General features: G+C 35.0%; 1 protein-coding gene across 1 annotated transcript; it reads right to left on the bottom strand.

The window, feature by feature from the left end:
* Positions 1-3,433: 3,433 nt before the first annotated feature.
* On the bottom strand, positions 3,434-24,824 carry MPC2 (mitochondrial pyruvate carrier 2). The gene is made up of 5 exons (XM_045546641.1): positions 24,417-24,824; positions 12,357-12,397; positions 5,714-5,798; positions 5,119-5,230; positions 3,434-3,635 (listed from the first exon to the last, which is right to left on the bottom strand). The coding sequence occupies exons 1-5, from the start codon at positions 24,523-24,525 to the stop codon at positions 3,599-3,601; spliced, it is 384 nt and encodes a 127-aa protein (XP_045402597.1). The 5' UTR covers positions 24,526-24,824; the 3' UTR covers positions 3,434-3,598.
* Between the last annotated feature and the right edge of the window lie 24 nt (positions 24,825-24,848).

Raw genomic sequence — 24,848 nt, forward strand, 5'->3', positions numbered from 1 at the left:
ACATTTACCCTCCACGCTTCTAACCTCACTTAAAAGGCTGACAGAAAGATATATACAAGCTTGAATTTTGACTCCTCGCCCAAGGCTTTCCCACTTTCCTGTAAGTTCCAAGCTGTTTCGTCGCAGACAGGTGCCCTCATCTTTAGCTCGGCAACCATTCTTCCTACTCAGACTCCCACTTCCACATACCTCCTCTTCCTTCAAGACTGAAGAAAACCCAGGGCCTAGACCTTTCAGGAGTGCAGAAAACTGGAAAGAGGCCTGGGTGACATTATTCTGCAGACAGCAGAAGTGCCATGTCTGTCTATAACTGACCCATAAAATGACAGTTTTGGCTAAAAGCCGTTTTCCAGGCCACACCCTCACCAGCAGCTCATTGTTCCACGGGCACTAACTCTGCTTCTGATTGGTTGGCACTGCCCTCCCCTCCCCCACCAACCTCAGTGGGCTACTGCTCATACAAGGGTGGGCTCAGTTTCCAGTTCTCTTGTCCTGACATGTTGGGGCAAGGGTCAGGGAGATGACCCCAAAGTAGTTTACGCAACTCTTTCCTTGACCATGTGGAAGGTGGTTCAAATTAGACAACAGTTGGCAGGTGATTATCATTAACTGTCTTCAGCGTGAGCAAACACCTAACTTTAGTCAATAATGATTACAGTTTGTACCAGGACTATGAAATTTATCAGTTATAATGAATTCAGTACTCATCTTCAGAGATTTTTGTGAGGTAAATTTTTGTTTGAAGAATTACGTACCTGTCTTTTCTGACTGGTCAAGTGCGTACTTCTGACCTAATTTATCCCAAAGATAACCTGAAATCCAATGTGGCACTAGATTTTTCTTCATCAGATGTGATACTGGGAAAATGTGTTTTAAGAGGGTAGAATATTTTCTAACAGCTTAAATCATGTTTTCTAGGTGATCTTATAGATATCACAACCACAGTGAACATTTAGGGGCATGTATTTAAAATTGGAATTTAAAAAATCTAATTAAAAAAGCAAGCAAATGTTCTTAAAGCCCCGCCCAATAATTAAATTTACTATGTGCTTCAAAATGTTGTAAAACAGTTGTCTCAAGGGAGGAAAAAAGTTCATTTATATTATATTTGTTGAGTGAATTTTCTAGTGTGAGTTGTGGAAACCAGTCTTATAATTAGAATCATACCTCATATAATTAAACAGTACATACAGGGAGAGAGCCTGTCTTAATAAACGCCAGTGTTTTCTGTTTCATTATATAAATAAACAAGCTCCAATAGAGACTTTTGTTTTATAGAGAAGAACCTGGGCTTTGAGGTCAATCCTTGTTAACACTCAACCTTTCACTATCATTTTAACAACTGAAAGAAAATCTATTTACTATGGAGAATACCTTGGATCAATGTTTCCTTGATATGAATGCCAAACCACAAAAAAGATTAAAGAATTTATCTTTTATTGAGCATTCTCCACACTGCCTCCCACTCCCCACCCCAAGCAGCTTGTTTTTTGCTGTACATTGTGAAAGTCTTAGGAGTTCTAGTAATTAGTTCAGAAGGTGTGCAAATAGGTAAACACAGACTATACTTTTTGCAGCAAGATTAAAACTTCCTTAGTCTAAGAATTTTCTGGATCAACCTTCAATTAGTAAGCTTACCATTTTCTAAACTTTCTACATTTAACACTCATCATGGACCAGGCACTGTGTTAAAACATTATTTCAATCTTTACAACAATCCTGTGAAGTAAGTACTATTGTCATTTTACTCTTGAAAATATTAAAGCTCAGAGACAGAGGTTACCAAAGTCTCATAGTTAATATGTGACAGAGTTGGGTTGAAACCCAGGCTTTCCAACCTGGCTCTGAGAAGACTTACCTAAGGAGGCCTTCAGTAAGGACCTATTAGAAAACTGTGATGTGGAATTCAACTCAACTACACCAAGCAAGAGATTTGTACCCTGTAGAAGGTATTTTTAGGGAGTTCAGTATCTACTGCACATTGATAGTAAGGACTTCTGATATATAAATTCTTTACTAAGTTTTTGAGAGTGGTTGTGAAATTGATCAACAGACTACGTGTTCTAAGTGGCAGTAAGAATTTTTGACAGGATACATATGAGTCATTTAATTTTTAAGATTAAAAAACAGGATGGATTGAAAGCTTTTGGGCAGAAAGGAAGCATGTGGTGGTGGTTTGTCAATGAAACTTCTGAGAACCTGGTCATCTGTCTATTAATAAATGCTATGATGATTTTAACTGCCCATGGGGCTTAGGAGACCTCATACAGGAAAGAGCAGGTTTTAATGAAAAGTGGAATACCAATTCAACAAATACATTTTAATAAACTTTTTTGTGTTTATGACATCTTTCATAATGTATGTTTTTCCTACATGCTTAACCTAGGAAACACATGTGTGCAAACACATGCCAAACAAATGAATATAACAGTGTGATTTATTGAAAAAAAAAGCAATAATAATTTAATTCTTCAGAACCTCTTCACTTTTACCTATGTCAAATTCTCTAATCCTTTCTCCTCAAAGATGGACTATAGTTAAGGGACAAATGATAAAGTGCAAGATTTTCAACTGCTAAATGCTAAATCTTCATCAGCTATAACATTATTCAAAAAGTTCTCTTTTGTTTCCTTTCTTCAAATTTTGAAACAAGTTGTTTTGCTGATTCATCTGATTACGATTCTAATGAAGACTGGCTTTAGTAGCACTTTTAGAAGAAAGCTCCGTACTCCACACTGAAGGCCAAATCAAATGGACTGTTATTTCTAGTGTGGAGTAATCGATGCCAATCTCTCCTTACATGGGCAACAATGGGGACCAAGGTTCCAAACATTTACAGAAAGCCTACTTAGGTCTCAGGTACTATGCTAGGCTCTTTCCCTAATTCGTCCAAAGTCTTAGCTGACCCCGGATTCAAATTCAGGTCTGTCTGACTCTAGAGCCTTTTCTGCTACATTATATCAGTTACTGAGTGTAATTCAAAAATGTAATACTCATCATGAACCAGGCACTGTGTTAACACATCTCAATTAATCTTTACAACAATCCTATTTAAAAATCTGTAGCTGTAAAAGAATTTTATACAATATATATAAAAAATCAAGATTTTTCATGCAAGCTAAAATATTTAAAAATAGTTAGAGGTCATTTTCATAGCCATTCTGCTATCCATTTCTCACTCTCTCCAGCAATATTTCCTTTTACTTATAGCTACTGGACCATCTTACACTAAATAGGCAGATTATTTAATCTTCCAACTATCTTTCAACTTGCTTGAATTTTGTGTGCTTTTATATATACACACTTTGGCTAACTAGAACAGAAAGAGGCTAGGGGCATACATTAGCAAGTATGATTTATTAGGGATAAATGGTAGAAAAAAATGTTACTAATATCTATATATAAGTTCTTTAAGTCATATGTAAAGAGAGACTGTTATTAAAAGTTTGCTTTATTTTTATGTTGAAAAGCACAGTTAGATTTTTTTGTGCCTTCCAAGTGTCAGCCTAGTTAACATTGCCTTATCCAGAATCAAACAATAAACTAGGTCCCAGTGGTTATGTTCACATCTAGAGTGTTCAGCACATCAGGAACTCTTTCATTTGTTTGCTTTAGCTTTTAATTCTTGGTTATATCTATAAAAAAACAGAAAGAAAAATAATCATCAATAAAAATAGACAATATTTATAGTAAGGAGAGAATGGGAAGCACATTTCATTCCTTTTTTCCTAGTTGTCTAATTATAATCTTTCTAGGAGCTTATAGATATAACAAGCAGAAAGGAAAGTGACCCAAATAGTTCATTTGCATCTGATTTGTGTTTCAGATAATAAGATCTCAACTGCCAAATTTGTTTTTTTTTTAGTGACGGAGTCTCATTTTGTTGCCCAGGCTGGAGTGAAGTGACGTAATCATAGCTCACCACAACCTCAAACTCCTGGGCTCAAGTGATCCTCCTGCCTCAGCCCCCTGAAAAGCTGGGGCTATAGGCATGCACCACCATGCCCAGACAATTTAAAAAATTTTTTTAGAGGCAAGGTCTCGCTATGTTGCCCAGGCTGGTCTCGAACTCTTGGTTTCAAGTGATCCTCCTGTCTCAGCCTCCTGAGTTGCTGGGATTATAGGTATGAGCCAGTATGTCCGGCTTCCAAGTGCCAAAAATTTTTAACAGTTTAACTGACATATAGTTTCCCTGTGCAAAAGTATTATTCTAATGAATATTTTCATTCTTAAACTATACAAGAGTGTGACAAATGTGATCACATGAATAAAATTTAGCAAAATGTGGTCATCTAGAATTTTTTACTTAACACTCACAAAACACCTTTTCTAAGAATAAAATCAACAGGGAATGGGCTCCTGTCTAATCATTAAAAGTAAAATATACATTTGTGATGGCTACTAGGTTAATCAGGTTGTAAACACTTAAGTTTATTGAAGGCTAAGGACCATTTTCTCAATTCTCAGTCCAAAGAAGTAAGCACAGAGCCACAGTGTCTCTCCCTTCTACAACACCCTGGGCTTTATTCATTATTCTTCCCAGCTTACAACAGAGTGGAGAGCAGTATAGCACAAGAAGGAACTTATTCCATGAAGCCAATCATACCTCCTGGATTTCTCAAAAGATCCTGATTTCAAATATTTGATCATATTATTACCATGAAGTCACTGACAAATAATGTTAAATACTGAATAAACAGTTTTAATAAGTTCCAGTGCTCATGGAATACTTTCCAATGAAATGAATTACATCACTCCATCATTTCCAATACTACATAACTATATAGTTAAGTCCCACTTTATTATATACAGTTGAAAGTGAGTGATAAAAGGTTCATGTAGGATATTATTTAATAAATCAAAAATTGTACCTATTGTCTTAACAAAAGGGGCTAGATGAAAGGGCTATCCATCTAGACAATGCACAAAAAAACTAGGTAACATATTGCTTAACTGCTTTTACCTTATCTGTAAACTCCCAGACTTTACTAGAAATGTTAAATTTCTGCTTTAGGCACATTCCTGTCTTAGCATTGTATGTGAATCTTTTAAAAAAAATTATTGTAATCTAAGTAGCTTCTCAAACAGATTGTTTTTTTATACTTTTGGTAGGCTTACCTCCAAATTCGAAAAAGCTGAGAGGCTCCTGCTGTCCCCACAAAGAAATTAACAGCAAACAGACTCCAATTTTTTGGAATAATTACAAGTGAGTATCTTGACCAAATAAACCCTGTTGAAACAAAGTATTTTTTTTAAAAAGCACAGGTACCACTACAATAACGTATCTGAACATTTAATACTGAGTACAGTAATTACAAAGAGGACTATGACAACAATAATGTAGGATGAAGGACAAAGAAATGCTGTATTTTGAATCTTTAATAAAGTTTCTATAACTCAGTACTACACAAAATACTCTAGTACATTAAAGGGGAATCTTTGTAGGGCAAGTGAATATTAACTGTAACTTTTTTTCCTATTTACAAAAATATATTGATAGCAAAAATCTAAAAAACAAAAACTCATGCAGATATTTATTCTTTGTCCTCTCCATCCATAATTTAATAACTTCCTAGACATAACACTGTTAAATTCCTTTATGTGTATGAGTGTATGTGTATGTATTTCAAATACTAAACTATAAATTGATGTAAAACCAAATAAAAATCATTTATGTTCTATATGTAACACAGAATATATTCATTTAATTTACCTGTAGCCATTAAAACAGCAGATTGAGCTGTGCTGAGTTTTTCTGCAGGTCTGGCCATGTCAGCCAATCCAGCACACACCAACCCCTGGGAATACATATTAACATACAGAAAGAAAAAAAGCATCATGAGTGTGGAGTAATGGTTTTTAGCTTTAAATCAAACACAAGATGTTTCTGAGATTTCCATATGAAAGCTATAATTTTAGCATCCATGAATTAAGAAAATGTAGATCATGACAAAAAGCACCAGTGAATTAAAAAATGCTTTTTGAGCTAATTTTTATTTTGTTAATCACTAAGCACCCTCATATATTTGTATATCAGTAGTATATAGCCTCATATATTTCAAAATCAGTTTTTTGAGTCTACAAAGGATACTTATTTCACATATGAACTTTATATTCTTTATACGTGTTAGAAGTCACTGGTATGGAGGATATCTGAAAGCTCTCTGAGGTCCCTCGTATAGATTATTCCTCCTTTCAAGTTTTCTGTCAATGTTATTCTTTTTTAGAAGTGGAAGTATCAGAAAAACTCTGTTATAATTTTAGGTTTTTGGTTAGATCATTTTTCTTTAACATCAAAGTATATATGGTCATTTCTTCTCTGCTATGTTTTTAATATTTTCTTTTAGAGAATTATCCTGCTCATATCCTTCCATCAGCATCATTCAGAAAGTTTACTAATGAGTCCTCATTAGAAAATTGGTTATGCTACTTTATTGAAGAATATATAATAAAATGATTTTCATTAACGAAAAATTCAAACCTACACAAAATAAGAGAGAATAGTACAAAAAACCTCCACCCAGTTATCACCCAGAGTCAACGATTATTGAGATTTTGCCACACTTGCTTCGCATCCCTTCCTCATTTCCCCTCTTTCTAAGTATTTTAAAGCAAATGTTAAATATGTTATTACAAAATATGTTTTTGAGAAATTATTTTTAGGTTTTTACTGAGTTTCTAAAAGATGCTTTTGTATGGAAAATATACATCAGCAAAGGGTTTTGCTTCTAAATAAAACACACATATTTATGAACTTTTGTATACATTTAAAACAAGTCCAAATGGTTTTGAATTAATGAAGTTAGTAGTTCAAGAAAGCAATGATTCTAGTTTAAAAAGGGGTAAATGGTTAAATACAGGGGTACAACTGGAGGCAAATCATGACCAACACTACCTTTCTTCTTATTAACATTTACCCATAGTCCTGTGATTTCTTCCCAGGTACCTTCCTAATCATCCCTCCTTTATTCTTCTTCCAGGTCCCAATGCACATTTTCTCTGCTCTATATTTGTTTTATTTCTTCTGTAGGGTGGAAAACTGCTATTGTATGGGGAAAAAAGGGACTACCTTTAACTATTATTCTACTGCATCCATGTATTGCACTGCGGCTTACTGAATAGTTCTATGAAGACTATGGGCTACATTCTAGCATTCTCTTTTTGAAGAAGTCAGCAGTCATGATTGTTTATACTCTCAGTATACATTTTATTTTTCTGGGATATGTTAGTAACTGTTCTCTTCCACAAAGGTCTTGAGATCCTTTTCCCATGTTTCTAAAAAATCTCTTTCTACTTCAATATCACTCTAACCTTATGTAAATTATTTTGCAAAACCTCACCATGAATCTAATCTCTGTGATTTATTAGCTATGTGACTTTGATCAAGTTATGTAACAACCAGTCTTAAAATTCTTCATAAGCAAAATGAGACTATTAGTACCTACCCTTCCAAGAGTGACATAATAACTAAATGAGATACTTTAAAAGTATTTAGCACAGTGCCTGAAAATATCACCTTTAGGAACAAAAATACAGTAGCTAACATCTTTAGAGCAGCACAGATAAAGAAATGTTAGTCTCTATACCCTTCCCTGCATTACTAGCAGGATTAGGGGCAGAAGGTCTATGTTCCTTTTCATCTTTATTCTGGACTTTACTCAAATAACAGAACTGTAGATTCAGAAAGTCCTGAGAGTATACTACAAGATTATATAAAATACTCCCTAACATACTAAGAAAGTATCAGTTTTAGATGGATCCACAGTGACTATTTTAAGGTGCTAAAATAAGTGTTTAAGAGCACAGGCTTTGGAGTCAAATAGACCTAGAGGATCAAATCCTGATTCTGCCATTTACTATCAGTAGTAGTATGTACAATTATATAGTTCTTTGAACCTTAGCACCGTTACCTGGAAGATAGTGGTAATATTTATTTCTCAGATTTTTGGGGGGTGAAGATTAAATATGAGATAATCTATTACACAACCTAATACAACAATTTGATATCTAGTAGACTCAAGTTAGCTCCCTTTGTTTCTAGCAATTAAAAAATGTTTTCCAAATGTCTGAAGGCCATGTTTGTGATTCTAGTATTTGACTGTCTTCACTAGGTTGGGATAAATATTTATGAGATATTTTTAAATGTTTTTCTTTCTTCTTTCCTTCTCTCTTCCTTCCTTCCTTCCATATTTTCTTGTTTCTTAAAAAAGATGACACTTTTAGATAACGAGTGTTAAAAAATGAAATATCACCATAGACGATTACAATTCTAAAATGCTTAGAGATAACAAATCTACTTAATCTATTTAAGTAGTTCTAGCTGGAAAAGCAAATAGGTATTAAAAATCTGCACACACAACTTTGAAATAGTTTGACTTATTCCTAAAGAGAAGAGAAAATAGAAAAATTAGCTACACCAAATGGTGTACTGTTCAAGAGCTGCGTGGTAACAGTGCTGTGCAAAAAGACTATGAACAAAAATAAACTGACCTCTTAACTGACCTTCACATAAGAGTTTCCCCAGGTCAGTGATCTCCATTCCTTTCGTAAACACATTAACAGATGCCCATGGCTTGCTGAACACTTACGGCTAGTGAGCTACTCTCTGTTGCATTCATCCATTTTTGCTCCTATCAGATGAGCTGTATTTTTACCAAGCCACTATGTCTGTCCCCAAGCCTGTTTATGCCAGTTTTACCTGTTAATGTAATTTATATAATTGAATACAACTATTACATAAACAGATGAAATACAAAAAGAGGGTTGCGATTTCAATGAAAATTAAAGTGACTGCTTGGGACAGATTAAATAAAGGCAAGTTGTTAAAACCTGTGAACAAGGTGTGAATAAGACACATGTAAAAAGGTTGGGGGAAAAGCCGTATCAAAATCTAGCAGGTTTCTGTTTTCATATTCTTTGAAAGTGTCTATGAATTTGCTCTGCTTTAAAGAAAACTAAACTGGATATTATATTGGATGTACTATGGTATAATTTATTCAAGGTAGAAAATGTGGAACTCAAAATCAGTGAATCCACACGTAAATAAAATCTTTAGCTGTGTAACAGATGATTGTCAAATAAATATATATTCTTTAGGTTAAAATAAAATAAGGTATGTAGGTATTGTTTTTTTAGGATTATCCACTTTGGGCTTTATGATTATTTGGTTTCAACCTTTTTAACGTGGCTAAGAACTCCACTATAGTTAAATGTCTGAAGAAGTATGGTCTGAGAGTCTTATTATAGAACACATGAACACATGTGGCTTGCCAGGTGAGGTGGCTTACGCCTGTAATCCTAGCATTTTACGAGGGTGAGGCGGGAGAATCACTTGAGGCCAAGAGTTCAAAATCAGTCTCAGCAATGCAGAGACTCCCTCTCTACAAAAAATAGAAAAATTATCTGGGTGTGGTGACATGAGCCTGTAGTCCCAGCTACTCAGGAGGCTGAGAAAGGAAGGTCGTTTGAGCCCAGCAGTTGGAGGCTGCAGTGAGCTATGATGGCACCACTGCAACAGAGAGAGACCCTGTCTCAAAAAAAAAAAAAAAAAAAAGAACATATGTGGCTTGTGGTAGCAACTGTAACATGTCATGTATAGTATAGGCTACCAAAGATTAAGTATCAAATATTCTGAGTTAAGAAAATACATAAAAATGTACATAAGGTAAATATTTAACCAAAGAAGTTTCCCCACCAGAGAATGAGACACAGAAGTTTCCACTGCTATGCTCTCTCATCAGCAGACTATGTATGATTTCAACATAAACTTAAAATACATATTTCTAAAGGAGACAGAGATAGTCAAGATGGCACTTACGCGTATCCGATACTGTCAATGTCTCAAAACACTGATGGACCAAATCAAATAAACACCGAAGCTATTGATAAAATCAATAAACTCCTAAACTATGGTAAATTGGGGGTCAGAGAAGCCCCTAAATTTATTGTAAATAAATGAAATTACTCTCTTTTAATGATGGTGATAGAAATAATACTTCAGCAATCAATTTTACTTTATATGCATAAATATATAATTACTATTTAATTTTAAGTGTAGATAGGGAAAAAAAAGGAAAGAGTAATATACCTTCCATTAGCATAAAGGCTTTGGGACCTATTCCCAATATATAAATATGAAGAAAAAACAAAAAACAAAGAACTGCTCCCTAGTTCTCTGTAAAAACATAGCAGCTCCCATACCACTAATCTATTCTAATCTTGTCTTGTTTTTTGAGACAGGGTCTTTCTCTGTCACCTGCGCTAAAGTGCACTGGTATCATCGTAACTCACTGCCACCTCAAACTCCTGGGCTTAAGTGATCCTCCTGCCCCAGCCTCCTGAGTAGCTGGGACTACAGGCGCATGCCACCACACCTGGATGATTTTTCTATTTTTTGTAGAGATGAGGTCTTGCTCTTGCTCAGTCTGGTCTTGAACTCCTGGCCTCAAGCAATCCTCCTGCCTTGGCCTCCCCAAGTGGTAGAATTGCAGGCGTGAGCCATTGCACCTGGCCTACATCTTGTCATTTTATAGTTGAGGAGACAAAATACCCGAGATAAAACTTGCCTAAGGCCGTAAGACTGAAGCACAGCCAATTCCAGCACTAACAATCTTAACCACTCAAATGTGCAACTGAGTTTCTGAATTGTTCTAACAATTTAAAACGGTACATTTAAGAGAAATAAAACAGCCTGCAACTCAACAACAAAAACCAAACAACTTGATTAAATAAAAAAATGGGTGTTTGAATAGACATTTTTCCAAAGGAGATACACAAATGACCAATAAGTACATGAAAAGATGTTCAACATGACTAATCATCTGCGAAATGCAAATCAAAACCACAACGAGATAACTAACACCCATTAGGATGGTTATCATACAAACAAAGCCCCAAACACCCTCGACTCCCCCATGAAAGTAAAACGTGTGGAGAGGATGTAGAAAAATTAAAACCCTTATGAACTGCTGGTGGAAATGTAAGATGATGCAGTTGCTGAGGAAAACAGTATGGCAGTTCCTCAAAATAGTTTACAGATTACCATACAATCCAGCAATTCTACTTCTGGGTATATACCCAAAAGAATTAAAAGTAGGGACTGGAACAGATATTTGTACACCAACGTTCATAGTAGCATTATTCACAAAAGCAAAAACACAGAAGCAACTTAAGTGTCCAGTCAATGGGTGGATGAACATAGGTGGTATAGACATACAATGGAATGTTATTTAGCCTTAAAAAGGAAGAAAATTCTGACACATGTAACAATACGTATGTACCTTGAGGATATGATGCTAAGTGAAATAAGCCAGCTGCAAGAAGACAAACACTGTATGATTCCACTTACTTGAGGTACCTAGAGTAGTCAAATTCATAAAGACAGAAAAGTAGAATGGTGGTTGCCAGGGGCTGGGAGGAGGGGGGAACGGGGAGTTGTGTAATGGGTACAGAGTAGTGGTTTTCTAAGATGAAAAGAGTTCTGAGGATTGGTTAACAACGTGAATGTACTTAAGAGTACTGAACTGTGCACTTAAAAATGATGAAGATAGTAAATTTTATATGTATTTTACCACAATTAAAAAAAAACCCTATAGACTAGTAGTTTTCAAACTTTAGAGGGCAACAGAATCACCTGGAGGGTTTATTAAAACACAACCTACTGGGCTCCACCCCTAGAGTGTCAGATTTAGTAGGTCTGTGACGAGGCCTGAAGATCTACATTTCTAACATGTTCTCGGATGATGCCACCGCAGGTCCAGTGATGAATGACATTTTGGGAAGCAAAACTGGCCCTTTCAACATAAAATCAATGATTTTCTACAAACAGCCACCACATATTTCTTTTCAGCTAAATGAGAACCTTAGGAAAGGAAGCTCTGGGGAAGGATGAAAGCCCCTGGCGTGGACTCAGATGTGCTAGGTTCTATCATTTGCCAAGTGCTACTATTTGGATAAATCCATTACTTTTTGAAACTAACTTTCCTCAGCTATATTTGGTGTCAGTACTTTCCATTCTCACACTAAATTAATAATAAAGGTTAATTTGGGGGTTCTAACTATTAATAGCTTAATGTTTTACTTAGCCATATAATTTTGGAATGAAATTTTGTATCCCTAGGACCTATACTTCTAAGTTTTTTAATAACAAGTATGTTCCCAGAAGGCCTCTTATCTAAAGAGTTCAGATAAACTAAAGCAGATAGGGTGTTTTATGCAGTAAAAATGATATATCTGAGAATATTTGCCATGAAATCATTTGGAGGTATACCAAGCATATTTTAAAGTACATCCTCCAGAAAAAGTTATTTCAAATTAATAAGTCCCTATTAAGACTTTTGCAAAAACTCAAGACTTACCCATTTCATAACTGGAGCCCAGAAAAAAACTGTTTTGGGGCCTGAAAAAAAAAAAAGAAAAATTCAGGAACAAAATATTTTATACATGTCTTTTAAAATCCATCTTTAAATTTAAAAACTCAAATCTTTATCAATTTATTTCTAACCATTTTTACTATGCTTTCCATATTCTTTGTATTTAACATTTAGAAAGACCCCCGAGTATCACAGTACAGTTGACCCTTGAACAACATGGGTTTGAACTGCTAGGGTACACTCATATGTGGATTTAAAAAAAAAATATATTGGAAAATATTTTGGAGATTTGTGACAATTAAAGAAAAACTCACAGATGAAATGCATGACATAGAAAATTAAGAAAAAGTTACATATGTCATGAATGCATAAAATACATGTAGATACTAGTCTATCATTTGCTACCATGAAATATACACTAATGCATTATAAAAAGTTAAAAATTGTGCATACACATTTACAGACCATACATGGTGCCATTCACTGTCGAGAGAAATGTGAACAAAACATAAAGATGCAGTATTAAATCATAAATGCATAAAATTTACTGTATAGTACATAGTGTACTACTGTAATAACTTCATAGCCACCTCTTGTTGCTATTACCATGAGCTCACTGTTGCAAATATCCACTTAAAACACATGTGATCCCACTCATCTCTACGTGAGCAGTTGTCTCTCCAGTAAATTGCGTATCGCAGTAAAAAGTGATCCCTCATCGTGTGTATTTTTCATTGTGTTTAGTGCAATATTGTAAACTTTGAATAACACCACAGGACCCATATGAAATGTCACTAGTGATACTGAAAGTGCTCCCCCAAAGCAGAGAAAAGTCATGACATGACAAAAGCTGACTGCTTGATACGCACTGTCGAGTGAGGTCTGCAGCTGCAGTTGCCCTCCATTTCAGACAGATTTTCATTCATCTTATAAACAGATGATGTAAACTTATGGTATCAATAAATACAGTATTGTAAATGTACTTTCTCTTCCTTATGGTTTTAATATTTCATTTTCTCTAGCTTACTTTACTGTAAGAATACAATATATAATACATATATAAAATATGTGTTAATTGATAGCTCATGCTACCAGTAAGGCTTCTGGTCAGCAGTCGGCTATCAGTAGTTAAGTTTTTTGGGAGTCAAAAGTTACACTGGATCTTTCACTGCAGGTGGTCAGTGCCCTAACCCCCATGTTGTTCAAGGGTCAACTTTATCAATCTTTCACACAAGTTGTTATGATCTTGTCAATTATTTGTATTTTTGTGAGATGTTAAAAACTAGCTAAAGTATAATGGAGATGATTTTGGAAACCATTCCCGATGCTTTGCCTTAAATGTGGAACTTAAAATTAGTTCAGTTACAGATAATCAAGTCAGGGAAAATGCAAATTTTGAAATTTTAGTGATATGAGCTTTATTAGATATGTGCTTATTCACCCATTTTATTCATGTTTATAACTATAAATGACACTTTACTATAATATATCCTAGTAAAAGTTCTTGTAAAAATTTTACATATTCTAGTAAAAAAATTAATGAATCTAATTTTAAAGTTCATAGGAGAAAGAAGAGAGACTCGACTTGTAAGCTCCCTTAACAGTAGAGAACTTGTTTTAGTTATCCTGGTACCCATCTGCCTCATGTAAAATGTTAAACAAATGTTTGAAGTACTGAAAACAATTCTGGTTTCTTAAATAACCAAGAATTTGAGAAGCACGATGTTTCAGAACTGGAAAGAAACTCAGGAGATCATCTAATCCAACTCCTTCATTTTATCAATGAGGCTTCATAACCTACTTGAAGCAACATAGTTAGTAGACAGTAGATTATGATTAGAACCTAAGTTTTCTAATTCTTAAACTCTTTAATTATATATCTCTGCCCACTTTTACCTCTTCCAAATCTTACATTTCATTTTAACCTTCAGGGGATACAATGAGAGGAAAGAAAGAGACTTTGTCCATGGAAATTGAAAATGTAACTAAGCATGCTAAATTCAATATATACCAGAGCACTTAATATGTTGTATATGCTCTCACACACTGGATTGTCAAAATACATTTATCTTATAACACACAAATTACACAAGTTTATATAAGACAACAGTGATTAATAAGCAAATTCAAAAAGTTTAAAATCCTATTATATTCATGACTATTATTACTGCCTTAATATTCTACTTTTCTTTGCAAGAATTCTTTATGGATCATAAAAATGACATCTAAAATCACTTTACTTCTTTTCATTTACTCTTTTCATCTACTCTCAATTATAGGTGAGTATTCCTTCTCATTAATAATGTAAACTAAAATAAAATTTTAAGGCTCACCCCCCCAACGGCAGACTGAATGGACCCCCTCATGGCCAAAGGAATATCCTAAAACTAAATTGCCTGCCAGGAGGAGGGAGGTCAGACATGCCTCATCATGCTCCCTCCCTTCTTGGGGACATCCTATAATTTATAGCCCATTAACAGGCCTAAGGGTATGCAAGACAAACCTACAGGCCCTCAATTTATATAACAAATCTATGTCCTCCAATGGCTTATCTCTGATAAACAGCAACTATGTTAAAACATTCCAAGCTTTTAGACAAAGCTTCATGTCTTTAACCAATTACAAGCCAAAGAATCTTTAAACCCACCTATAATCTGTAAGCACCCCAACCCCTTCGAGATGGCCGACCTTTTCAGGCCAAACCAATGTATGATTCCCACGTATTGATTTATGACTTTACCTGTAACCCCTGTCTCCCTGAAATGAATAAAACCCAACTGTAAACCAGCCACAGTGAGTCCACTTGCTCAAGGCCTCTTGGGTGTGGCTCCGGGTCATGGTCCTCAAATGTGACTCAGAATAAATCTCTTTAAAATTATTTTACAGAGTTTGGCGTTCTTCCGTTGACAATAACAAGGAGTATTTCTATTCACATATGCTTAAATAACACTTAAAAGGTAAAACTGAGTTAAATCTATTATTTAGAAACAAAAGAAAGATAGTGAAATAGAAAAAGCATTAAACTAGGTTAAGAGTCAGTTGTAGTTCTGGGTCTAATTTGTTGTAGACGGGACCATCATTCTTTCATTCACCCCTAATAATTACTTCATGCTTTACAGTGTAGTAGGTACTGGGGATATGCTGGCAAATAAAATACAGTGCTGGCTTTTAATGACTTAACAACAAAAAACTATTCAGGTAAAATCATATCTGGAAGCCATATAAAAACATTTTAGGGAAACTTAATTCTAAACTACTTTCATCAAAGCCACACTAGCTCCACACTTCGGTAATATCCTCACTGCAAGTAAAAATGAACCCAGTGGTAATATCCCTTTTTTGTGCACATGGCTGATTTATTGAATTTGGCTGAGTTATTTTCATGTTTTTCTGTGCACCTTCAAAAGTAGTTGGTTAATCTTAACATTAAGCAGAAAAATTTGAAAACTATAAATATGGCAGTTGCATCCTCTGTTACTTTTGCTTATTAGGCAGTTCTAGAAAAGCACTGTAGTGTAAACTATTACTTGCCTTTCACATTAAATGATAGCAATGTTATATATTTTGGACTATTCTTCCACGATTTAACATAGTCCTTGATATTTTTTACTTCTTTCAAACTAATTCATATTATTCTTACAGCAAAATTCATTAAGTCAATGTGATCTAATACAATGTGATTTTAAACCTACCACAGTCCACTTTAAATTTTCTACTGTAGTTAGTTGTATATCTACTTACCTATCAAGATCATGACTTTCTTGAGGCTAGTGGCTAAATATTATTCATACTTATATCCCTATTACCTAATAGAATATTAAATAAAAAGGAAAGTTAGCCAGTACAGTTGCAAGTAATTTATACTAATTGGATTTTATTACCCTTTTATATAAGTAAATATGTATGTGTATATATACACATATGCAAATGACTTTTAAAATACTTTAAAATCATAAGTTGTTTTTATCAGCCTGATACTTAAATATTGATAAGTCTGGCTTATACTTTTAAGAGTTTTAGAATGTGTCTGTTGATTTTCTAATTTAATCCTAAAGTCCTTCTACTATAATCCAAGTTTTATTTTTCTCTTCTTATTCTTCAAAGAAGCTGGATATCATCTTTAGAATAATTCTTCAAACACTAGAAGATCATGGCACAGACCCTGTCTTTCTTTGTAGGCTCAAGTAATTATAATGCTATTATAATTTTAGCATTTTCTCATATACATCTGATATCTAATCATTTTCATGTTTTTGTGTACACCTCCAAATTTTCCATACTTTAAATTGTGAAATAAATCTGGAGACAGTGCTGAAATAGTTGCTGGTAGAATTAAAACTGTCATGGAGTTTTAAATTTTGATGTTCTTAAAACTGGGTAGAAATATATTCAGTTTCTGGGTTACTGGACTTAAATCTTTTGCCCAGTATCCTAAACTTTGTATTGTTCTGATCACAGCCACCATTACACATAAAACTCCAGCCACATCCCTTTCTATTTTGAACAAGATATGGAACCAATTTTCTTTCTTCTTTGGTTAAGACTAGGTTGGAATTTCAAAAGAAATTTTTACCAAGAAAAAAGGGGAATATAAAAGAAAACATGAAGGCATTGAGTTTCAGAATATAAATTTCTAATACTAATTTAACTAAATTTTAGCCCAGGTCAGTGGTTCTTAACCAGTGGTGATTTTGCCCTCGGAGACATTAGGCAATGTCTGGAGACATTTTTAGACGCCTCAACTACTATGGCGGTGGTAGTGGCAATGCTGCTGCTACTGCCATCTAGTGGTAGAGACCTGGGATGCTGTTAAACATCCTTCAATGCATAGGACAGCTGCTCCCAGCAAGAATCATCCAGCTCAAAAAATGTCAATAGTGAAAGATTAGGAAACTCTGGCCTAGGTAGACTGACAAGCTAGGCAATCATTAAACCTGTTTCATGCTGTTTTATGACTCTACACTTTATGCTGTCCCCTTGGAATAGTCTGCCTTGTCTTCACCTAATTCCTATCCTTCAAAAACTCACCTTATGTTTCATCTCTTCAAGGAGGCCTTTTTAAAAACTTTCAGGTTAGGCTAAATGCTCCTTCTCTGAACTACCAAAGCAGCTTGTATATTATATTCTATTATTTTCTGCACTAGTTAAAATGATTTATGCATCTGTCACTTTAATCAGACAATAAGTTCCTTGAAGACAAGACCTGTTTCTTAAGTTTCCTTGGCAAATAATAAATATTTGCCAACAGAATTGAACTGGATTAACCATGTCCAGTATAGATGCTAATCAAAAATATCCAAACTTTAGGTTTGATCCAGATTTGCCTTGATACTGCTTCATCCTTAAGGCCGGAATTTGCTATTTACTCATCTCGAAGGACATCAGGTTCCCTTTAAACCAGGGAGCTGTATTAGACTTTCACACTTTTGTTACTCTACTTTTAGACCATGGCACTCTTCCCCTGAATCTGGTAATTTAATCTAAGTTGAGATTCTGGGACTCCTATCATAACATCTGATTCATTTTTCTTTGTCATACAGAGTGTCTGGATCATATGCCGTATCAATTACCAAGTTTATTTTTTATCCCTGCATGAAGCTTCTTTATCACTAAAGGATAAGTCAGGATATTGTTTCAGTCTCAGGCTAAATGGGTATTCATCTGTACTTTGAACTCTTCAGTAGACTTTTCTCTTCCTATTTTGAAATTGATGTTTCTTCTGCTACGCCCACATTGTTTTCTGAGTAAATGGTTCTAGATTCTGGTTTCTTTACAAGCTTAAATGGTTGATCCTTCAGGGTTAATGAATAGTCAATTTTTTTTAGTAGGTTTTCTTGGTAACTAATTTACTCAACTGCTTGGAGCTAGGTGATAGTTTTAAAATATTGCCCCTCCCCTCCAACCAAACAAGAACAAAAAAACTTCAAACATGAGATTACAGTTGCTAGAACCTGGACCAAGAGAGGTATTTTAGTTAACAAATAATTTTAAACTATAAAAACAAACCTTAAATTAGTTTAACAAGTGCTATATACTAAACAGAAAAAATATCAGTAGCAAACATATAAGACTTTCTAAATTGCTAATTTTTCTGAGATACTTGAGGATGCTGACAATTGCCACAAAAAAATCAGAATTTAATATTTATAAATGCAAATAAGTAGTGCTTTCTTAATTGCTAAAAAGAAAAAATGGTTAGCAATACCTGTGATCACACCATGGGTTAATAAAAATTTTAAAGAAAACTTAGTCTACTCTTTCATTTCAGCTAATTAGTATTCAATTAGTATTTCTTAGCTAATAATTTTTTACCTTAAGAGTAAATAATAAGTCAAATAAATTTAGACAAAAAAATTTAGACATTTATAAATTCAGCTATAGACGCTGTTTTCCAAAAAACAGTAATCAATCAATAGTGGATATGGTAATGAGGAAACATTCCAACTTACTTCAACATTTCTAAACATTAAGTTTTGACAAAACCAAGGATTTAGAAAGAGATATCACTCAAACGGTCACAACACAATGTCACATGTCATTCTAGACCTGGAAAAAACAGGTTTATGTTCTGTACAATGACATAACTATTCCCATGGGAGGGCATAAAAATAAATGAGACAATCATGATACCTGAAGTGATTATAATACCTTAATATTAGAATAAGTAGAAGTATAAAGTCAGAGCGTTCCTAGCTAACATCCATTATGACAAATGAAATAACTTGAGTAGGTGGAAAATTTGAACTGCTGGAAATACACTGAATAAAAATTGCCTCATATGACATTTAATTTGTATCTTAAGATAAAGGAAATGTGTCCCCATTAGATATAAATATAAATTCTTTTAGACAAAGATTAACTAACAATTAACACATTTTCATCTTGTTTCTTAGAACTCTACTATTGGAAGTTGCAAAAGGCCTCAAATACTGACAATTTACAAAGATCAAACAAGTATTTAAAATACATATATATTTAAAACTATGAACTATTTTCAGAAATAACAAAAATACAGAGAATATAACAGTTATTTTCTTTTGTGCTTTGTCTTATTTTTAAAATAAGAATAAGGTAATTTATTATATATGTGATCCTCTAAGTAAAGACTTACTTCTTGAAGCAGAGAAGGTAGGTCACTTTTGCACACATACACACTTAGAAATACTGAACTGAGGTATTTGCTATGTCTTAATGTGGAAAATAAAGTTTCTTACTGAATGCTTAGAGGTTGTAAAAATCACTACCTTTCCCTACCTCTTTCCATCCCTTTCTTACCACTCCTCTATGATCTGTTACTTTTTAACGCCCTCTTAGTTCATATTACACAAGTCCACCCGTTTGCCATAATATGACAAACTACATACAAATCCTTAGACTTTGTAAAGGTTTATATTTGACACAGATATTGACTGCCAAAAATCATTCATTTTTATTTGTGCTAAAACTAGTTCTGCTTTAACACTGAGGACATGACTGGGCTACCATTTTAGAATCATACAATCTTCCACAATGTCATGGAAACAGCTATCACTCATATAGTACCCAAAATGGCATGGGTATACAATGGTTTTTAAAATGTTGATTGAAAACAGGCTTTGGTTTGATAGTTCAAATTAAAAAACAGGTGAAGAGACTAGCTAAAATAGCTAAGATGCATCTTAGGGTTGATACATTTTAAAATTTACATATTTCTTCAACTACAAAGAATCAGTGATTTTTAGATTCATAAAGATTGTTAAAATCATCTACTGTGGGCACTCATATTATAAATCAGGTAGGTAAATGAGGCCCAGAGAGGTAAAATTACTTGTGTAAGATACATAGCACAGCAAGAATGAAAAACTAGATCCCTAAATCCTAATCTGATAATAATTATATGATCTTCCCCAATGAAATCTGAGTTTCCTGAAGACTCTGCAAGTGGGAAAAACCCTAGTAGAAATACCAAATTGTAGATTATTACAGCTGGCAAAGACCCATAAGGAAAATCCAAACTCACTTATTTTTCTAGATGAAAAAGTGGAGGCATTTAAAATTAAGTAATTTGTCTTACACTCAGGTCCTGGATAAAGGAAGGACCAGAACATAGGCTTCTTTGATCCTAGTCCTCTTTCTACTATATCATACTATTCTTTAACTATATTTCAAACTCTGTTAAAAGCAAAAGTAATATTTTTACCTGACCTGGAAACAATAAATTATTTATAGCTTTTCTTAAGGCTTTCTTCTCCTTTGGCATGTCTGATGAATCAAATCAGGTAAGGCATAAAAATTCTAATTTATTAATTAGTTTAAAATCAGGTTAGTGGACAAATGTTAAGTGTTGAACTAACAACTATAGCAAGAATTGTATTCCTTTTATGATCCCTTTTGAGAATATAAACCGAGTGGGCAGGAATTTTTATTTTATTCACCAATGCATCCCAAGTGCCAGAAGAATGCCTAACATATAGTAGGCCCTCAATAACTAATGAATTATTCAGCTTTCTTGGTAGCTGATTGTTTAAAGATATTCTATTTTCATCAATATCTTACAGTTGTATTTGAAATTCCAACTTTCTATTTTAGTTCTCATCCCTGAATCTTAAGATAACAGACTAAATTATTACTTTAAAAAATTACATATGTATAATTACACATTTAGTTTAAATATGTAAATATAATATATTAAATATATATTTAAAGATATGTACTTTTACATATAAATATCATAGACTGCCATTAAAATTTTCCACCAACAAATCTCTGTAGCAAGAAAATAAGTTGTTCTAATAGGGATAATAAAGAACTGTGTTAATTCAAACTATGTGGGTATGTACACTGATTATTTGATCCACACCTGGCTTTATTTACATATAGTAAAACAATATATATTTTGAACTAAGTTGCATTTAGCTATCTAGTGTAATATCAATTCCCTTAGCATTTAATTTTGAATTTTTATGATAAAGACATTCTCTTATAAACCCTTATGAACATTCATTCATTTAGTATGTTTTTATTTAAAAAGAAATATTCTCTAGGTCTTTAAAATAAACAATTCTCTTACCTAAAAAAAATGCAAACATTCTTCTTCATAATACCTTAAAGTAACTTCTCCCATGAGTCTTCAGAGAGAACACCATATAATACAGAGAATAATATTCCTAGCAACAGCACACTAAGCACTGCAACAAGTTTCACAGAACTATTTTTTCAAAAGCTCTTCCTCTTAAAAAATGTAATACAATGAGAGCAAAGCTACTGTGAGCTAAAATGATATAGTTCAGATAGCTGTTTTCTAGGCTAACTTCACCAAAGGATAGTTTTTAGACTCTTCAGAACTGTGATCTTCCAAGTTCTTTTGACCATATGCCCCAACAGTTTAAAAAACACTGAGCCCACATCCTCTTTATATATAGTGTATATATTCATAAGCTATATATAATCACTATACTAATATATTTTATGTTATAAAATCCATACACAATGAAAAATTTAAAAGGATGAAATAACAGTAAGCATTAACAGAAGTTCTACTGTTTTCTTCCTACCTTCCAGTGTTTCATTTTTTGTACCCTTTGGGATGATTCTCCGTATTTTGAAGCTAACAAATACAAAGAAATGACACACCTCTACTAGTAATTTTTTTTCTCAACTAAGCTTTTAAGAAAACAATGGGCAACATAACTTCAAGGTTATTTCTCTGACAAATACCTAGAGTATAGCTATGCAGCTGGTTAGTGTGGAGTCACATACTTTTATAGTCAGGTGGAAGGATGGGAGGAGTGACAGACATTCTCTCATGTGAGTTAAAGAACTTGATTAGGACACACATTTGGCTAGAACTAGATCTACTCCTCTACAGAGGCAGACCATGCTGTGCCAGGAACAAAGCAGGCAAATGGATGACAAAGGTCTCAAAATTCTGGGCCATAGGTCAGAGCAATACTCTAACTATAATAATATACCTATATAAACACATACTCTTGTTACTTTTATACTTGTCAGTGATAAAGTTAAATCTCAAAAATTTAGTATCAGCGATGTGTAGTTTCCAACTGTTAATATTCCAGCCCTTCATATCATTTTAAAAATCCCTTCTATGTCAATGTAGTCTAGTGTTTAAAGGGTAATTCAAAGCAAATACTATTATGCAAAATAGTATGGAAAACCTTGACTATTCAATCTGGATAACTCTTAGAACAATAGTCAGCGTTTCCTCAGATTTTATTCAATACTGAGTCAGCAGTTATATTTTTCATACTTCTCTATTTCTATATTGGTATGCCTGCAATTTTTCCATCATAAATAATTTAGCAGTGATAGGTATCCTTACTCTGCATATTGTTCAAAAGCTTAGGTGGGAGAGAATTAACATTTGTTGAGAGTCTAAATGTAAACACGGTGCTACGTTTTTTATGGACATTGTATCACTTACTTTTCACAATTCTTAAATGGTGATAATTATTCCCATTTTACAGATTAGAAAACTAAGGCTTGGGAAACTTAAGGTCAAAGTTACACAGCCAAGACTCAAATGTACATCTGTCTTGTGTCAAAGACTATGCTCCTTCTACTACACTGAAAAAGGAGTTAAAATAACTGAACCATTTCAAGGATATTCAGATGAAATGCACATTCTACAAGAGAAAGGAAACTCTATTCTGAAAGTAAAGTATTATAAACAATAATCACTAACTTAGCTAACAGCCAAGGCCTTGGAAAAGATCAACATAAGACTGTCCTCCAATTTTGTATTGTTTTATATGGTTCATGATCGCTCCACTTCTACCCTGCCCTTATCCTACAGTCTGACCACAAAGCTTAAGACGGTCAGAGTTGACTACACAATTCAGCTGCCTCTGTAATGCCCAGATCATTGCAGAAACATAGCCCAACCCTGCCTCTGGAAAATCGCTGCCACAAAACACAGTGCAATTCCCCAAAATTCAGTATTTAACGAACTAAAAGGCAAATAAATTAAAACTTCTTTATCAATAACAACCTCTCCTTCAAGATCAGTTTTCTCATGGGTTCAAGATTGCAGTAAACTATATTAAGTAGAGAGAGGCACTTTTTGGGCAGCACTTCAATCTTTCAATTTATAACACATTTTCTCATTTGCTAGTCTTAGGCTTGAAAGAGACCTGAGAATATATGTGATTTTAGTCTCTAGCCAAATAAGCATTATTACTTCCCATTTTGTAGAGGAAGTAACAGAATTCTATATCTTTAATAAAGAGTTGAAGGGACTGCGAGTCTTCCAGTTTCTTACAGAATTATTGTTTTCAACCACAAGAACACTTTTTCCAGTAGGACAAGAGAGAGCTGACATTTACTGAGCATTTACAAAGAATCAAGCATATGTTATCTTTAGTTCTCACACACGACCCACATTTTACAAAAACTAACACAGAGATCTAGGATTTTGCTCAAGGTCACAACTATAGCAAGTGGTAGAGCGAATTATATGCAGGTCTGGCCACACAAAAAGGTCCAGGTAGGGCTTGTTCAATAATTCCATAAGTAAGGACAGATTTAAAGAAACAAACTGGACTTGTGGGATGAGGAATGACACTGAGACTGAAATCTGGGTAAAGCATCCAGTTTGACGGAGGGCAGGCCTCTGCCAGCAGGAGCTGAAAGAAGTATGACCTTTACTTCAAACTCTCTCGTGCGACAAGCCACCTACCCAGCTCCGTCCTGCGTGGGTTAATATACGACAATTCGTGGAAGGAAAGAGGGGAGAACGAGGGTTTCAGGGTGGCCGCACAAGTTTAGAAGGCTCAAATCTGGAGACCAGGTCTGGGTTTGAGTCGCGCATAAGGGAGCCTATTCAACAAAGGCCAGGAAAGGCGCTGCCTTGAGATTCAGGGGTTCACGAGAGGCGGACGGGGAGAAGGTGAAACGCAGAGAGGACGGGGGCAGACGGACTCACTGGAGCGGAAGGGGCTGGGGCTGCGGGATGCCTCCGGCCGCAGAGTTGTCCGCGGGCCCCTAAACGGTCCGTTTTAGAGGGAGAGGGAGGGAGGGTCCTGGTGGCAGCCATTCTGGGCACATTACCTGCAGGGTGGTTGTACAACGGCCTCAGTTTTTCAGGCAGCATCAGCTCCACTTTGTCGAGGAGCCGGTGGTAGGTGGCCCGCAGGCCTCGGGCGCTGGCAGCAGACATCTCCGCCGCCGAGAGACCGTGGGCAGACCGGCGGGCGCGTGGCTGTGTCCTCGGCCCTGGCTGACAACGAAGGGCAGCTAGTCACTTACCCTGCCCCAGGGCCAGGCGTCCCCCTCTCCCTCAGGGTGCCCTTCCCGCGGTTCCGACTGCCCCTCAGTGAACCACCGCGCAGCCCGCGCCCAGCGCAGGCTGAGAGGGCGGAGGCTCGGCGAAGGCCCGCCCCGAGCCAGCCTCCTGCCCTCCGGCAAGGGAGACCGAGGAGGAGTCATGGCAACAGGTGCCAAAGACGTTGCCTCACCAAGTCCACCCAGACCCCTAGTGAC

This window comes from Lemur catta, chromosome 3, assembly GCF_020740605.2.
Source record: "Lemur catta isolate mLemCat1 chromosome 3, mLemCat1.pri, whole genome shotgun sequence".
Classification (NCBI taxonomy): domain Eukaryota; kingdom Metazoa; phylum Chordata; class Mammalia; order Primates; family Lemuridae; genus Lemur; species Lemur catta.

What these genes read in the sequence shown, in the direction of transcription:
- MPC2 (XM_045546641.1), bottom strand. Translation starts at nt 24,525, where the DNA reads ATGTCTGCTGCCAGCGCCCGAGGCCTGCGGGCCACCTACCACCGGCTC. An exon ending in GTTGTACAACCACCCTGCAG is followed by an intron (nt 12,398 to 24,416) that starts GTAATGTGCCCA and finishes TTTTTTTTTCAG; the next exon opens with GCCCCAAAACAGTTTTTTTC. An exon ending in CAGCTTTTTCGAATTTGGAG is followed by an intron (nt 3,636 to 5,118) that starts GTAAGCCTACCA and finishes GTTTTTTTATAG; the next exon opens with ATATAACCAAGAATTAAAAG.